At 31.2% G+C, this 18,246-nt stretch overlaps 1 protein-coding gene across 1 annotated transcript; it reads right to left on the bottom strand.

Annotated features, from left to right (window-relative positions):
* LOC18601935 (beta-glucosidase 44) lies at positions 3,026–8,139 on the bottom strand. Its single transcript, XM_007033034.2, has 11 exons — positions 7,841–8,139; positions 7,448–7,506; positions 7,260–7,335; positions 7,085–7,156; positions 6,496–6,583; positions 5,892–6,144; positions 5,695–5,810; positions 5,255–5,472; positions 5,114–5,145; positions 3,675–3,777; positions 3,026–3,553 (listed from the first exon to the last, which is right to left on the bottom strand). Exons 1-11 carry the CDS (start codon positions 8,091–8,093, stop codon positions 3,279–3,281), a joined length of 1,545 nt encoding a protein of 514 aa, XP_007033096.2. The 5' UTR covers positions 8,094–8,139; the 3' UTR covers positions 3,026–3,278.

Here is an 18,246-nt window from a genome sequence, read left to right as displayed (position 1 = left end):
ATTCCAGCACCTTCCTCCTTCGCCTTGCCAAAAAGCAGAAAACGATAGAAGAAAATATAAAGCAAAGCAAAAAAGTAGGACGAGGAAAGACAAACAAACAAACCAAGAAAACACAAAATATAAAAATGCAAACAATCAGCAAAAATCTTAGCCCGTGAGCAACAAGGTCAAAAAGTTGATTTCCATGGCTGTATTACAAACTTCAGAAAGCAAAGTTGGGATGGTAGGGTCGATTAAATATATTATTGGAAAAAGGGATAGTATACTTTGTAAAGTAGAATGCTAACATGAAATTGTTTTTGCACGGTCCTATTAAGGGTAATTAGCATCTTTTGCCCCTTATATATCGACATAAAGATCTTCCACCAGTGCTATTAATAGACACTGAGCAAATTCACAAAATTCCAACATCCGATGTTCCATATCATAATGTGAAAGATTTAACCTTTTCTTTTTTTCCATCTGAAAATTTTGTCACGGATTGTGGAGTTGAAAAACTTCATATATAGGATAATAATCTTTAATATATACTAAATTTGATATCTTATGAAGACAATATTCTTAAAAACATCCTCACAAAGCTACTTACACAACTTTTCCCCACAAAAAAGAAAAAGAAAAACACTTTACAACATGCTTTTCTTTTGGTTATTGTAATTGAGTAATCTTCAATGTTCATCCAAAAAGGAAGCAACAGTTAGTTGCCTTGCTACAAAATTAAGTAGAATAGTCAGGGGTCGAGCAAAGGGGGTGATCTGTGGCAGCGGCCGCCACCTTTTAATTTTTAAAAATTTTTTATTATTATTTTTGTAATTATTTTTTAATCACTTTTTATTCAAAATTTTGAATTCATCACTGAGGATAGTACTGTAAAAAAAAAAAAGCAAATAAAAGAAACAGATCTATCTACATCAAGTCAACGGCAAAGAATTGTGATCCAAGTATGATGCCTTGATCAGTTACCTCTCATCTTCTCTAGCACGTTTATTCAGACCAAGCTTTATCCTTGAAATGTCCTTTAATGGATGATGAAGAATATAAGGAAAGATGATATATATGTAGGATTAGATCATTTTTGGTTTTTGCAAGAAGGGATTAGATCATTAGTGGGATTGATTTGGATCATAAAGCATATATAGCTTTTATCCTATATCTTTTTGCCCCATGCAAAGTGAGATAATTATATGTTAGACATAATATTAGTTTCGACTCAAAAACAAAATCAATTTAATATTTTTAAAATAATTCCAAATATTCTCTCTATCATGTTATAAAAGTTACTTGTAAATTTTACAATACTTGAACTGGTGCTTTAAAGTTCAAATTTTAACACTCCTACTATATATGTTAAAAATCAATTGAGACATGATTAAGCTAACTATTTCTTCATAATTAATATCAGAGTTAGATCCTTTAAAGTGTTGAACTACCTTGTATGCTTAAGCAGAAAGTTGGGCCAAACTTTGATTGGTATCATATTCAAATTACTATAATGAAAGCAAAATTCAGCCGGCTTCTTTTATTGGTGCAGGTTTGAGCTTGTTCCTTGACATCCAAGTTTTTTAGTGCTCAAAAGCCACAGCCTTTTAAATGCTCTGGACCTATATATATATATATATATTCCTTTCTAATTTTTCCTCAGTGTATGTTCCACTTTGGGGGCTTTGAAAGTGGCAAGAAATGTGGTTCCCTAGCCAAATTCGAAATGAAGCATAATCATGGAAAGGAAGTAAATATTCCCTTTCTTTAAATTATGTATTCTGATGGAAAGTTACTATAGAGGGGAGAGTTGGGTACATCCAGCTAATATTTACTTTAAGAAATTTATATGAACGTAACCTAATGGAAGAGAAAGCGCTTAATTTTTCTTTTGAAAAATTATGTGTACCCATTTCAAGATCCCACCCCAAGTACCTACCGTGCCAATTGTTTTGTTTCTCTCAAACGATGGTTAGCAGACAGTTCTATTCATACAGGCAAAGGAAATGGTAGCATTAAAAAAAGTAAAGTAGCATTCAGTTTCTTAAAGTAACAGGATTCCAGATCCTTTTTCTCCTGTTATCATTTCTCGGATGTGCACAATCCATGTTCCTTCTGGCAAAACTTTGCTCCCAATAGAACACAGTCTTCTGGGAAACTTCAAAATATATAGTTGGATTTGTTGAATTCTGCCTGTTATAACAAAACTGAAGCTAAAGGTTCAAGACCTCGATTATATTGGCAATGTCAGAGGCAGACTACTCTACCCTTTAAAGTTTCATACCATTGCGAACAATTTAACCATTGTTTGATGTGAAAATCACAAGCAGTTTAGCCATTTTTATTTACTGAGATCCAGAAAACAGACTTTCTGTGGAATTCTTAATTTGCAAACAAAAGATACAGTCGTACAATGAGGTATTACCACTCGATCTCTACCAAACTCTGATAGGACATGCTACAGAATTAGTAATTGGAAGAGATGTAGAAGCATAGGGAAATAAAGCTAAGGAACATTTTTATATGCCAACAACAGCCACATGGGAAGATGTCTCCACTTACTATAATTAACGTACAGGTGTGCATGGGCCAGCCCCGGGCTCAGCCTATCAGGTTGGCCATTTTGAAAGCCAAGCCCCACCCTAACCGACTAGCCCATTTTACATATTGGTTTGATATATTAATATTTTTAAATATATTTAACATTAAAATTAAATAAAGTTATATATTATTTCTAATAAAATAATAATCTACTTTTATAGGACTAATCAAGCTCAAACTAAAAAATCTTATCCCAAGTTAGGAATTATCTATTTGGGGTTACTGGCATGGATGAATAGTCTGACCATTGGATACTTTTAGATAAGAGAGAGCTACTTCTTTTAATAGGTATTCTATATTTGTCAAATGAACTCAATATTTGATTATTACTTAAAACATACAAAATTAAAATAATTTTTAAAAAATATAAATTTTGAAAATAATTTCAAAAAATGAGCTGAATTCAAAGTTTTGAAATCTTACCAAAAGGTGGTGCACAATTGAATTAAGAAAGGCACAACAGTGTTGTAACGAATTACTAATCTAAACACGAAAAATGGCATTAAACCAAATCCATATTACAAACTAATAACCTCAAAATAAAGGTAAAATCTGCAATACCCTACCAACTTTTTTTTTTTTGTTTTTTTCAATGTAACCTCTCCCACTTTATTCGTTTTCATTTTTAAGTTTCAACCCCTCAATATATATGGAGCCTTGTATATGCCAACCTTGGGATCTATGAGTTGGTTTTTAACTCATTTCTTCTTTTCAAGTATTTTTTGGAACCAGTTGGCAGACATCTTGGGGTACCTGCGGAGGGTGGTGTAGTCAACATAGACAATGCCAAACCTGGAAGTGTATCCTGATAACCATTCGAAGTTATCCAGCAATGACCAAGCAAAATAGCCTGTCACATTTGCTCCATCAGCAATGGCTTTCTTCAACTGAGTTATGTAATCCTTGAAAAAATTTATCCTTGTGGTGTCGTTCAGTGCATTTGGAAGAGTACCATTTCCTGGATCATCCATACCTGCATATCACCAATGTTTTCACCAATGATGACCTCGTTTTGAAATACATTAAGCAAACAGATGCATATAGAGAGAAACTACTCTAATTAACTTGCTTTATTCCCAAATATATGTACTTACCATTTTCTGAAATAAAGATGTTCAGGTTCCCATAGTGCTCTTTTACATAAGTCACAGTTTTGTACATCCCCCAAGGCACAATGTAGAGCCACCAAGAATTTGCCTGCAATTTTTTAGACATATATAGTTATTTTAAGTACAACATGATTTTAATGATAAATTTCACATTGATACATATATATACGTATCAAAATCTATTACAGATTCGAGAAGCTATGAGCATATTAGGGGAGTAAAGACTAGCCGACTGAGCATTAAGTTACTTCTGAAATAAGAAGGGGCATAACCGAGCTACGCCTTCTGGCCTTATGACTAGAGTAATCCTTGATTTTAACTTTAAACTCTGATATAAAGAAAACAACTCCAACAGAATCAAATATGTGCATATTTTCTTTCACAAGAAAGATTATAATATTCATTAACATGATGAGAAACATAATTGAATAATAAATCATACAAAACAAGATATAAAAATTTAACTTGTTAATATTCACCGAGTGAAAAGATCCTTCGATTTAGAGAATTACAATCATATTAACATCAATACTAAACAATCAAACAATTAATTATCTAACACAAATAGAAGCATAATCCATCTCAATTAATATCCAAGTAAATGGAAACATAATTGAATAATAAACCATAAAGAGCAACAGATAAAAACTTAACATAAATTGACAATCAACTCTCTAACATCCATGGATGCACAAAAAGATCCCCTGGTTAATAAAGAACTACAATAATATTAACATCAACAACCAGCACTCAAACACTCAACTGACAATACAAACACAAGTAAAATACACACAAAATAATCCCAACCCAAACTCACATACATGACCATTCGTACTCGATCTCAATAAACCTTAACCAAACAAGCAGAAGCATAATCGAACATTAAATTTTAGACAATAAAAGACTAAAAAATTAATGTAGATTAACACTCAACTGGCCTACATCTACGGTTGTAGTTTTGGAGAATTACAATCATATCAAGATCAACAATCAACACTCAAAAAATCTCAACCCAATCTAACACATATGAGCACTCTCACTCAGTTTCAACGAACCTTAATCAATATCAAACATTCACGTCCATGAGTACTCTCTCAACCCTCAAGGCTCATATTTATAACCCAACTAATTTGTACACCAAGAATCTTTGTTCTCTTACTATAATTGTTTAATAAGTCCTCTTGTCCTGGAAACAACTTTACTACCAAAAAATATCTTATAGCCAATCAAAAAATCTAATCTAAATCTTTTGAGATTGGAGTCACAATTTCTAACATAGGCGTTGAAAAGACAATAGAAAATGCAGACAAGGAAAGCTGTTTTGGTTAAATTTTGATGATAACGATAAAAACCAAATTTGCAGGTTTGCTAATTAAATACCGAACTGCAGACACACTTGTGACTTCTAATCAGATTGAAATTACCTTTGGACCAATTTGCACTCCATTTTTTGCATCTGCAAAGCGTGAACACGAAGTTAAACAACTGGCTCCAGAAGAAAGGAAAACAAACACATCATAAAGCATTAAATAAAACACGTTCACAAGTTATATAGGAGGACTTACTGGCGAAACCTGCATTCCAATCTGCCTGGTAGCCTGTGACGTTTGGTTTAGGCTGTTTTGGATCATAGATGTAGGTACTAGTATAATGGTTGATGCCCACATAATCCATTGAGCCATTCACCATCTTAATCTCATCCTTAGTAAACTTTGGCAGCCTTTCTCCAACAATTTCTTGCATTGTTCTTGGATATTCACCATATCTAATAGGATGCAGAAACCTATGAAATATAAGTGAAAAAAAAAATCGGTGTTAGGCTTTAGCATATGTCAATGACGATACATGCATTTCCGTTCTAGTTGAAATCTAACTGCCTTGGATGCAGAGACAGTTTTGTGGATCAAGGCAACTGAAAGGTCATAGAACACAATCATACACTTTTAAGTTTTAATCGCACTAGAACCTAATAAATTTGTGGCTTTAACATAAGCTTGAAACTTACCAGCCAACGTGAAAATCTCTTGCTCTTTGAGCTGCATATTCATCAGCCTTTGATCTTGTGAGAGGTTCATACCAATTAAAATCCAAGAGAATTCCAATCCTGCCTTTCTGTTTGTCCTGAAGTTACATCCAAGTTCCTGTCAGAACATAATCCTCAGATTATTTTATCAGTCTAAACAGGGGGAGAGACGACCAAACCTGGTATTTCTCACGATATCTTTTCACTGCTGTAGCATGGGATAAGATCAAATTATGGGCAACAATATATGGCTCAGTTGCAGAGTTTCCAGCTGTGCAATTTCCAAATTCCTTGGAACACCTTGAAGGAGGATTGATGCCATTGTCAAAGCCAAGAGCAGCCACAATCCTTGGTTCATTAAATGTAAACCAGTTCTTGACTCGATCACCAAATGTTTTGAAGCAGAACTCTGCATAATTGGCATAATCCTCCCTGAAAATAAATTTTGAATCATAAATTATATGTTAATAGCTTTGTGAAAATTTTCAGGATTACGAACAACCTTTTCAGAAAGTCATGTTCAAAAAGATCATTATACAATAAATTATCAAAAGGTTACTTAAATTTCATTAACATAATAAATATTTATTTTATCTAAATGTGATAACTACTAGTCTTATTATGACTAGAAACATTCCAGTTGGATTCATCTCAGCTTTCTGTGAATAGATTTCCATGGCAACTTAGAAAGATTTCACATTTTTTAGGGAAAACAGAAGTCCATGGAAGTAACCCCTAGTTTATAAGAACCTCCAGAAAAGAAAACATTGTTGCTCTACTTACACAGCTTGGCGGTTCAACCACCCATTGTACTTCTCCTGAAGAGCCAGAGGGAGATCATAGTGGTATAAGTTGCCATAGGGAGTAATGCCTACAAAAAAATGGAGCAGTGTGAATCAGAGATCTTCATTTCATACAGAAATGCATTTCTGTAGCAATTACAAACTATATTTTTTTTTTTTGAAAAGTAGAAATTACAAACTATTAACTGTTATGATATGGAGCTTTTTACTGTTAATAATAACATCATATAAAGGTATTAATCAACACATCTCATTGTGATTTCAATGCAAACCAAAATCGTAACTGATTTTTAATATTTGAGGTTGGAAGAAAAACCCAACATTTCCTTTTGATTTTCAACCATTCCCCTTTGATGACATTGCCTAAATTTCTTCCTAGTTATCAGTTTCTTCTTTTTGTCTTTTTGGAGAAGGCAGGGGAAAACAACTCTGAACGAGACTTCCATTTGAAGGGGCAATTATAACGAGGTCATGTCAGGATTGTACCAATTATAGCAGAAGAAAGGAAAATGTGATGCATTGCAGTTATAACAATATAGCAGTCATGGCCATGCTTTAATTTTATTTACCTTTTTTAATCAAGTAGTCAATCAACCTATTGTAATAAGCAACTCCTTTCCAATTTACTCTTCCAGTTCCCTCTACAAAAAATTCAGAGGATTAATTTAAACAACAGTTAATATCAACTGAATCATTAATGACAGTACAGAAAGATTTAAAACAAATGAGCCATGGCTGCAATACCGGGAAAGATCCTTGACCAAGAAATGGAAAATCTGTATGCATCAAAGTTGAACTTTGCCATTAAATCTATATCTTCCTGCGGAAATAGGGGGATAAAGTTATTAAGTGACGCAACAATATTATAGCAATTAGATCATAGTATATTTTACATTATATATAGTATTTACTACATTATACTGTTACCATACCTTGTAATGGTGATACTGATCAACAGCCACGTCAGCAGTATCATTGTTGGCAATGTGGCCTATTCCAAAAAAAAAAGTTACAGTACTCACATAAGGACACATTTTAACAAATAAGCAAAATAAAGTAATCAATTTTTGGAAGAAATAATAAATTATTCAAGGAAACAAATTAATGACACTAGACATCACGCGGACAAACCTCTTGGGTACTGGGCAGGGTTATATTCCAACTTTAGGCAATTTTCTTTTATAGTAATAATTACTAATTTTTTAAAGGTAGACTGTCAATGGACCTCAAATCAAAATTAAATTTGGAGTATAGTTTTGTCACTGAAAATGATGAAAGGATCAAATAAGATTAATAAGTGTGGGTAAAATCGTTATCAGAGTTACCTGGTACTTTGACGTAAGCATCCCAAATGCTGGGCCCTCTACCGTCCTTATTCGCCATTCCTTCAACTTGATATGCGGAAGTGGCAGTTCCGAATACAAACCCCTTTGGAAAGCTCTCTCTGCTGAGTCCTCCCGTGTCAAGGTCGGCGGCTTTGGCCGTGGCTACCGTAGCCTCATTGTGCTGATCAGCTGCACTTGCAATGCAGAGAATAACAGTAAAAGCACAGCATAAAAGAAACGGAGCTTTCATCATGGGTAGCTAGAGCGTGATGAATAATACTAGTTGAAGAATGTGGAGATAAACAGAGGGGCATTTATAGATAGGATTATTTTGGAATCGTCTGTTGGGGGACCCAATTTACATGGTTGAAATGACTTCCATGCCATTGTATGAACTTTGGAATGGCAAGCGTTAGGTGAGGTAGATCAGCTGGAACCCTTTTTTTTTTGGGGTTAAGATAAACTTATTGCTTTATGTTGTTGATTTAATTAGCTTAAGAAAATTACTGATTGGTCTTTCTTTTATCACCAAAAGGTCAGATAATTATCCAAGTTTAATTAGCAAACATTATAGTTTGGTTCAATGGCAAAGATTGAAGAACGGTCTACCACAACAGCTTAAACTTTGCACTTAATGGGGTGATAATGCCCTGACCGCTGATAAGTGCGGAGCCAACTGTAGCTGTCTATCTGAAAATCTCTTCAGATTAATCTCTCTTCTCTATCCTCTCACCATTTATCTGCTTTGCTTCTCCCTTTTTTTTTTTTTAAAAAAAAAGCAGTTTTATTAGCACTAGAACTAGTATGCCATTCGGAGTCTGTAAGCTATTTGTTAAAGACTTCTGTTGAGTTTTGCTGCTCCCTTTCATTTCAGGCATATCTTTTTATCTTCGCATTATCACTTAATCCCTAAGGGAATATCAGATTTGACCACTAAAATATACGTTCTCAAGTTATCAAGAACCGATTCAAGGATAGTGATCTGTTACTTTAATGAAAAGAAGCCCAGATATATTGATGAGGTCTAAAATATGAGATTTGGCTGCAATTAAATAATTAAAAAGAATTAATGTATGCTGGATTTATATGTGATATAACATGTGTTATTCCTTCTGTTATGGGGTCTCGTATGGCCGAATTTTTTATCACCCAACCAGATCATATATATTATATTACATTATAAGGTACAAAATCATGGAGAAGATATATAGTACCGTAGACGATCATGACTTGTCGGCTGTGATTGTGGGCAAGCACATTCATATGATTGTTTATTCTTCATGTAATAAAACTCTCCACGGAATGAATATTTATTGTTCAAAACACTTATTCAGTTTTTACACTATTTAATTTTATTCAATTTACCTTTGTACTTAAAATCAAAACAATTTAATCTCATGATTTTGAGAATTTCTTCAATTTAATCTTTTTCTCTAATTGCACTCAATTTTGTCATTAAAAGAGATGACATCTGCGATGACGTCAAAGCTAATATGGCACATTTTGATGAGGTGACGTTGAGATGATAACATGACATTTCACGTGGTACCGACATGATGACATGATAATACCACGTGACATTAATATAATGACATGATAATACTAACGTGACAGTGTCACATGATAGATCAAAAAAAATTTTTAAATAAAAAATTTTACCATGTCATAAGGTTTAAATTGAATAAAAATATATAATATAGGGATTAGATTGAACAAAATTAAAATATCGATGGATTAATTAAAAAATTAAAAAATATAAGTCTTTAAGTAGATTATTGATATATTTATTAATAAACTAAATATTTAAGTGTAAAAGATTTATAGTGTTAAAAAATATATATAAATATTTTCTTACTTGATTATTTGGTTCTATAATATGTAAATTAATTTTTTTATTTTACAAAAATTAAGTTTGAATTCTCCTTCTATAAAAAAAAATTTCAAAAAAATTTCATACTTAAAATCAAATTTAAATAATTAACTTGCATTATGTTCTAATAAAATAATATAAAATGACTAAATCAATTTTTTTCTTTTATTTATAATAGTATAGAAATTTAAAATTTATTTAACTTAGTTTTTAACTTGAGCTGAATTCAAATTAGTAAAATATGTTGATTTACTTACAGCTTTCACAATTTACAAATACCCATTCTTTTGAAGTTATTCAACTCTTACTCAATTTACCTTTTATTTATATTTACTCAAAGTTTCTTATAAAACGATTTTATTTAAGTTCAAATATCACAATCAAATTCTGTTAAATTTAAATTTAAATTATTAATTTAGGTCTATAAAAAATTTATTAATAAAATAAAATGGTACAAATATTTACAGTTATATTTAACTTTATCAACCATAAATGCAGTCTTTGATCTAGGAAATTTCAACTTAAAAAATATAACTTCTAATATTAAACAAAATAAAAACATAAAAAATAAATAAAAAATTGAAAGATGGATCTCAAATTTTATGATTGTAATAAAAGATTTGTCATGTTCAAATTAAGTAAGTTAGAACGATGAATTATTTTTATAATCATCGCTAACTCCATATCTCCATTCCTCATTTTTTTTTAAAGAAAAAACTAAATCAACCTATTTTGCTTATTTGAGTTTCAAGTTAAAAACTAAGTTAAATAAATTTTAAATTTTTATACTATTATAAATAGAAGAAAAAAGAATTTATTTAGTGATTTTATATTATTTTATTATAACATAATACAAGTTATTCATCTAAATTTGACTTTAGGCATGAAATTTTTTAAAAAAATTTTTATAGAAGGAGAATTCATACTTAATTTTTGTAAAAAAAAGATAAATTAATGTACATATTTTAGAATCAAATAATCAAGTAAGAAAATAGTTATATATTTTTTAACACCATAAATCTTTTACACTTAAATATTTGACTTATTAATAAATATATCAATAATATACTTAAAGATTTGTATTTTTCAAATTAATCTCTCAACATCTCAATTTTGTTCAATTTAATCCTTATATTATATATTTTTATTCAATTTAGTCCTTATAACATAACAAAATTTTTTATTTTAAAATTTTTTTTGATCTACCATGTGGCACTGACATGCCTACATGTTAGTGCATGTCATCATATTAATGCAACGTGATATGTCAAGTCATCATCTCAACGTCACGTTATCAAAATGTGCCACATCAACACAACATCATTGTTGATGCCATTCCCTTTAACAGCAAAATTGGATGCTATTAGGGAGGGACTAAATTAAAAAAATTCTTAAAATTAAGAGATTAAATTGTTTTGATTTTGAGTACATGGATTAAATTGGATAAAATTAAAAAAAAAAAACTAGATAGATTTTTTTATCAATATTTATTCTTCTCTTATTGTCCATAAATGTAAAACTACATCAAACCATTAACTGATAATAAAAGCATGAAATATGTGGTTTGATACAACTAACCATCGAAACACATGATGCTGAAATAAGTCTCTTAACTTAGGCTATAGGAGACATATATTCAGCCTTACAATGACCCGTTACGTGACACCTTGACAATATTCCTTTGTTAAAACCCCACGCCAACCCCACTGATCCACTCATTGAACATAAACAAAAACATTTCCTTGTCGCCCATTAATCATTGGCCACTAAATAGATATTTGAATACCAAAAACCATGGGGATCATCTCCCTCCAAGTTGCAAACTGTGGTTTTTCATTCCCCATGTTTGAGTGTCATTCATTTCTTGCCCTTATGTCTCGTCATGGCCCTTGCTCACGGTGCTTTTCATTACCATCTATTGCCTCGATTGCCTTTATCATCTTGTTTTAGGTGACAATAATTTACCACAAGACTACATATGAGAATTGATTTGCTGCAGTATAACTTATGTCTGATGAGTACTGCTCAGTCTCGTGACAGGGAAACATTATCCTCTGTATACAAAAATCTCAAATACATGCAACTCCAAAGTGATAAAACATGGCAAATTAAAGGAATAAGAGAAAATTGTAGAATTGCTATAGCAAAAATCCTGGATTTAAGAATATAAAAATCTCTTATCATCCAAAAAGTTTAGAGAGAGAAGATTAGAAAGTAAGAAACCAAAGGATGATATGTTAAATTCTCCCTTTTTCTGTTTTTTTCTTTAATTGATTTTTTGATAAATATAAGAAAAGTATAAAAATAAAAGAAAGAGTGTGCTGGCAGATCAAGGCTTTTTAAGTTGCCTATCATTACTATCATACACTAAAAAAAAGAAGCACCGCGAATACCTATATGTAATGGCGGAACAAAGATTTTGAGTTTGAGGGGAAAAAATAATGTCTATAAAATAGTCATACTAGAAGTTTAATGTTTGAGAAAAACATAAACTAACATAAATGGAAAAAATTCATGTGAAAATTACACAAATAAGTGTCAAGTACAAAATAAAAATATTTTTTAACAACTATTACATATTAAGGTTGGACATCTTTAATTGAGCTCGACGATCTTTCATAGAGTTGAAGGCATTTATCACTAAATAAATGTTAAAGCCTCAATGATTTTCTTTTTAATCATTATGATCAACGAATTTCTAAGAAAATCATGTGACATTCTATTATGAGTCTCATTCTTAACGAGTTTTATAATAAAAAATGCATGCTCTGATGTTGTAGTAGAAATTAGAAGAGTCAAGACAAATTGGATCAATATGTTGTTGGAAAAATAGTTTATTTCATAAGGTTTTAACATCCCACATTATTATGGTATAAAAAGAGGTAAGTACTTTAAATAAGCAAACCCATTATGGGCTTGTTGTAAGGAAAGAAAAAAGAGTGGGCACAAGCGCACACAGATTGGTCCAAGCTTTGAGAAAATTCAAATTTCCCCCTGCACATAACTATACACATGGGCTAGGCCTAAGTGAACTTTTTGTACCTTGGTTTTATTTTTTCTCAACTTTTTTAGACTTTGACTCATTCCAATTGAATTAGTCTCAAACTCTACCTACATGCTGATTAAGTTTTTTTAACATTCCTGATTTGGTGCAACATTAACTTCTCAACCTATAGATACAACCTCTCTACCTCAGTCACAACACACACCAACAGTTCTTTCATCTCCTCTAAAGCTTCTCTACATATTTTCTTTGTTTTTCTTACTTTCCCGTTGAGGTTTTTTTTTTTTAGAAAAGTCTTTCTGTTGTTCCTATTTTCCTTTACTAGTTTGTGCAAACTAATAAGGAAAGGTCTGTTCTGTTGAATCCTAGAGGATAACTGCTATAGTCATTTTGCATTGAGTTTTGTACTCCAAGGGGGGGAAATTATTCTTAAGGATAGTGAAATCACATCTCAGACTTCTTTCAATTTTCACTTGCTTTAATTTTTTTTATTTGTTTATCAAATTTTACAACAATCTTAAGGATAATGGATTCCCACACTGATAATGTTGCCACCTTTATCCTTACTACCACCACCACTGTCAATGGTTCCATCGTGACTCTTATTCCTTTGACCGTTTGTTCTATGCCTTTAGTTTCATATACCAAACCATTTCTAGATATTTTCAAAATTGAGGTTTTTGATGGTAGAAACTTCAAAAGATGGCAAGAAAGAATTTTTTTCAATCCTTGATGTTCATGGGGTGGCTTTTGTGCTAACTGATTCCAAGCTAGACAATGTCAAAATGCTAGAACCATGGATGCACAGGAATAAGGTATGCAGGCACATAACTAAGGTTTGTAGGCATATGATCATTATCATCCTTTCTAATGAATTGTTTGATGTTTACAGTCCTTACAAAGAAGCAAAGCAAATATAGAAGTCAATGATTGCCAAATACACTACTGAAGATACTTGGAAATAAAAGTTCACGATTGGCAACTTCTATCACTAAAAGATGAAAGATGACAAGAACATCAAGAGTTAGATCAATGAATACCATAAGTCGGTGGATAATTTGAAGGCTGAAAAATCAACTTGCAAGAAGAGTTCGTTGTTGGGTTGCTAATTAAGAAGTTGCTAGAATCTTGGAATGGCTACAAGCAATAACTCAAGCATAAGGAAAAGCAATTGGTACTAGCAAACTTGATTGCACACATCATCATTGAAGACACAACCCGGAAGGAGATTAAGGCTTCCAAATCTAAAGAAGTTGCAATTAAAGACAATTTGGTACAAGATAAAACCTAGCATCGTCAATAGAGGTACACTCATAAACCTAATTATAAACCCAAAATTCCTCATCCCACTTTAAAAAAAAAAGGTAGTTGTTTTATTTGTGGAAAACCTGAGCATCATGCAGCACAATCTAGAAAGAAGGTAAAAGACAATGTCAAACCTGCTAATCCAAGAGTCAACTTGATGAAAGTAGATGAATATGATGATATAATTGCTGCAGCCATTTCTCAAGCCAATATGGTGGCCAATGTGAAGGAATGGGTGGTAGACTATGGTGCTACTAGACATGTTTGTGCAAACAGAAGTACCTTTACCTCTTATACCCCAAAAAGAAAAGGAGAAAAGATAATACATCTTAATGATTCTCGAACTACTCAAGCTCTAGGCAAAGGAAAAGTCATTTTCAAGCTCATAACTAACAAGACCCAACCTCTGAATGATGTTCTACATGTTCCCAATATAAGGGCAAACTTGGTTTCTGTGGCTTTATTGGACAAGATTGGGTGAAAGTGTCATTTGAATCCGACAAGATCATAATGACAAAAAATAATGTGTTTGTGGGCCAAGGATATTGTAATCATGGACTTTTTGTAGTTAACATTGCAAATGTTATGAATGAAACTGTTAATTCTTCTACTTACTTGATTAACTTAATTGATTTGTGGTATGGTTGATTAGGACATGTTAGTATTCCCTATATTAAGAAAATGCAATCACTAGGTTTAGTTTCTAGTATTAAAAATGGATGCTTTAGTAAGTGAAATATATGCTGAAACAAAATCAATTAAGAAAACTTGTATTTCAATAAATAAAGAATTTGAATTGTTAAGTTTACTTCATACTGATTTGGGAGATTTGAAACAAACTATGACTAGAGGTGGTAAGCAATATTATGTTGCATTTATTGATTACTACTCTAGATTTACTAAAGTTTATTTACTTAGGCATAAAGAAGCAACTTTTGACATGTTTCTTAAGCATAAAGTTGAGGTAGAAAATCAATTGAATAAAAAAGATAAAAAAGTTAGATTAAATAGAAGGGGTGAATATATACCAATTAATTATATTTGTGAAAAGGAAAGAATAATTCCTGAAATTATTCTTTCATATTCTCCTAAATCAAATGGTGTAACTAAAAGGAAAAATAGAATATCAAAAGAAATAATGAACTCTATGCTTGTTAGTTTTAATGTATATGAAAATTTGTGGAGTGAAACTTTATTATCTGTATGTCATATTCAAAATAGAATTTCTTATAAGAAAACTAGTAGAACATCTTATGAATTATAGAAAGGCTATTCTCCTAACTTAAAATATTTAAAAATGTGGGGGTATCTTGCTAAGGTTATGCTTCTTGATTTTAAGCAAAAAAAATTGGCTCTAAGATGTCTGATTGTATGTTTATTGATTATACCAAACAAAGTACTGCATATAGATTTTTTGTATTAAAAAGTGATGTTCTTGATAATACAATTATTGAAACAAAAAATGCTGAATTTTTTTTAGAATATTTTTCTATTGAGAACTGATGCAATTTCTCATGTACCGTTTAGTAAAAATGATTTTGAAATACAAAAAAATAATTTGAGAAAGAGTAAATGACCAAGGAAAGAAATTTCTTTTGATAATGATTTTTATACTTATCTTGTGCATAATGATCCTTTAACTTATGCTGATACAATTTCTTCTAAAAAAAGTCTATTTTGGAAAAAATCTATACAAAATGAGATTGATTCGATTTTACAAAATCAAACATGAGAATTAGTTGATTTACCACTTGAAACCAAATCAATTGGTTGCAAATAGATTTTTAAAAGAAAATTTAATCCTGATCGTTTTATTCGTAAATATAAAGCTAGATTAGTTACAAAGGGTTTTATTCAAAAACAAATTATTGATTATTTTGATACTTTTGCTCTAGTAATAAGAATTTCATATATTCATATTTTATTTGCCTTAGCTTCGATTTACAAACTTGTTGTTCATTAAATGGATATTAAAACCACTTTTCTAAATGGTAATTTGGAAGAAGAAATTTATATGGCATAACCCGAAGGATATGTTCTTCCTTGTTACGAAAACAAAGTTTATAAAATGACTAAATCCTTATATGATTTGAAGCAAGCACCAAAACAATGGCATGAGAAATTTGATCAAGTTCTTGTTAATAATGGATTTTATACTATTGGAGTTGATAAATGTTTGTACACAAAAACTATTGACAGTAAATGTGTGATTATTAGCTTATATGTTGATGATATGCTTATTTTTGGTGCATGCACTGATGTGGTTAATAAAACAAAATATTTAGTGTCTTCTAAATTTAATATGAAAGATATAAGAGAAACCAATGTTATTTTAGGTATTAAAATCATAAGATGTAATAGTGGCTTAATGCTAACACAAGAGTATTGCGTTAAGAGGTTACTTAAAAAGTTTAGATATTTTGATGTCACACCTGTGAGTATTCTTTATCATAGTAATATCCAATTAAAGAAAAAAAAAAGGTGATAGTGTGGCACAATCTGAGTATGCTCAGATTATTAGGAGTTTGATGCATTTGATGAATTATACTCGACCTGATATAACTTATGCTGTGTGTAGACTGAGCAGATATACACAAAGTCCCAATCAATATCATTGGACTGCTTTAAGTAGTATGATAAAATACTTGAGAGGTACTATAAACTATGGTATTTTATATAATGGATTTCTTGTTGTATTAGAAGAGTACAGTGATGCTAACTGGATCTTAGATTCAGATGAGATAAATCCACAAGTGGTTATGTATTCACCCTTGGTGAGTGTTTTATAATTTGGAAATTAGCCAAACAAACAATAATTGCTAAACCTATAATAGAGTCAAAATTTGTAGCTTTAGAGTTAACTGGCAATGAAGTGGAGTGGTTAAGAAACCTCTTACTTGATATTTCGTTGGGAATGAAACCAACACCTTCTATGTCTATGTATTGTGATTGCCATGCGGCAATAACCATTGCAAAGAATAAAACTTTCAATGGTAAGAATAGAAACATTCATTAGAGATATGATGTAGTAAAACAGCTGCATAGAAATAGAATCATGTCCATTAAATATGTGAAGTTAGAGCTAAAATTGGTTGATCATTTAACTAAACTCTTAGGAAGAAAATTGATTAATGATACATTGAAGGGAATGGGACTTAAGCCAATTGAGAAAATCAACAAATAATGCTAATCCAATATATGTGATTGAAGATCCCATGAATTAAGTTTATATGGGTAATAACAAGTTATTTGTTGATAAATTGATGCATTATTAAAATTATTGTCCCTCATATGGTGTGTGAATAATGCAAAACTACAATGTAAGAGAGGTTGGGTTAAGCTTTTAATGAATTTTATATCCCTTATGGGTAATGTATTAAACTGCAGTATATACTTGATGGAATCACCTACATAAAAGTGGTATGGGGTTACTCCTATAAGAATTGTGGTAAATTCTCTAGAGCACTTATGAATAATCAGACAAGCGTATTGCCTATTCACGTAAAACTACATGGAACAGTAGAAATTGTGTGGATGTAATGTGATTGATGAAAATTATATTTCACAAAAAGAATTTTTGGTTCATATAAGTTATAAACTTCACCAAAATTCTGTGATTTATATTTCATTTTCTCTAGGATTGATTCATAGCTTAAAAAGCACCAATTACAATGCATTACATTCAAATGAAGTTTGACCCAACAAAAACTTCATTTGAATGTGGGATATTGTTGGAAAAATAATGTGTTTCATAAAGTTTTAACATCTCACATTGCTAAGGTATAAAAATAGGTGAGTGCTTTAAATAAGCAAACCCATTATGGGCTTGTTGCAAGGAAGAAAAAAAAAGTAGCCTCATGCATACACGAGATTGGGCTAGGCCTTGAGAAAATTCAAATCCTCTCTTCCTCGCTGCACACAAATATACACATGGGCTAGACCTAAGTGAGCTTTTTGTACCTTGGTTTTATTTTTTCTCAGCTTTCTTAGCCTTTGACTCATTCCAGTTAAATCAATTTTAAACTCCACGTACATGCTTATTGAGTTTTTTACCTTTTCTAATTTGGTGCAACATTCACTTCATTCTCAATCTATAAATACAGCCTCTCTACCTCAATCACAACACACACCAATAGTTTTCTCATCTCTTTTAAAGCTTCTCTACATATTTTCTCTATTTTCTTTACTTTCTTGCTAGGTTCTTTTTTCTCTAGAAAAGTTTTTCTG

The sequence above is a fragment of the Theobroma cacao genome, chromosome 4 (genome assembly GCF_000208745.1).
Source record: "Theobroma cacao cultivar B97-61/B2 chromosome 4, Criollo_cocoa_genome_V2, whole genome shotgun sequence".
Lineage (NCBI taxonomy): Eukaryota > Viridiplantae > Streptophyta > Magnoliopsida > Malvales > Malvaceae > Theobroma > Theobroma cacao.
Note: the sequence above shows the minus strand (reverse complement) of the source record. Positions and strands in the feature narration are given on the sequence as shown.

Excerpts from the sequence above, each read along its gene's own strand:
- LOC18601935 (XM_007033034.2), bottom strand. The coding sequence starts at position 8,093 with ATGATGAAAGCTCCGTTTCTTTTATGCTGTGCTTTTACTGTTATTCTC. Across the intron at positions 7,507-7,840 it reads TGCTTACGTCAAAGTACCAG|GCCACATTGCCAACAATGAT; the intron begins GTAACTCTGATA and ends TTTTTGGAATAG. Across the intron at positions 7,336-7,447 it reads ATCAGTATCACCATTACAAG|GAAGATATAGATTTAATGGC; the intron begins GTATGGTAACAG and ends CTATTTCCGCAG.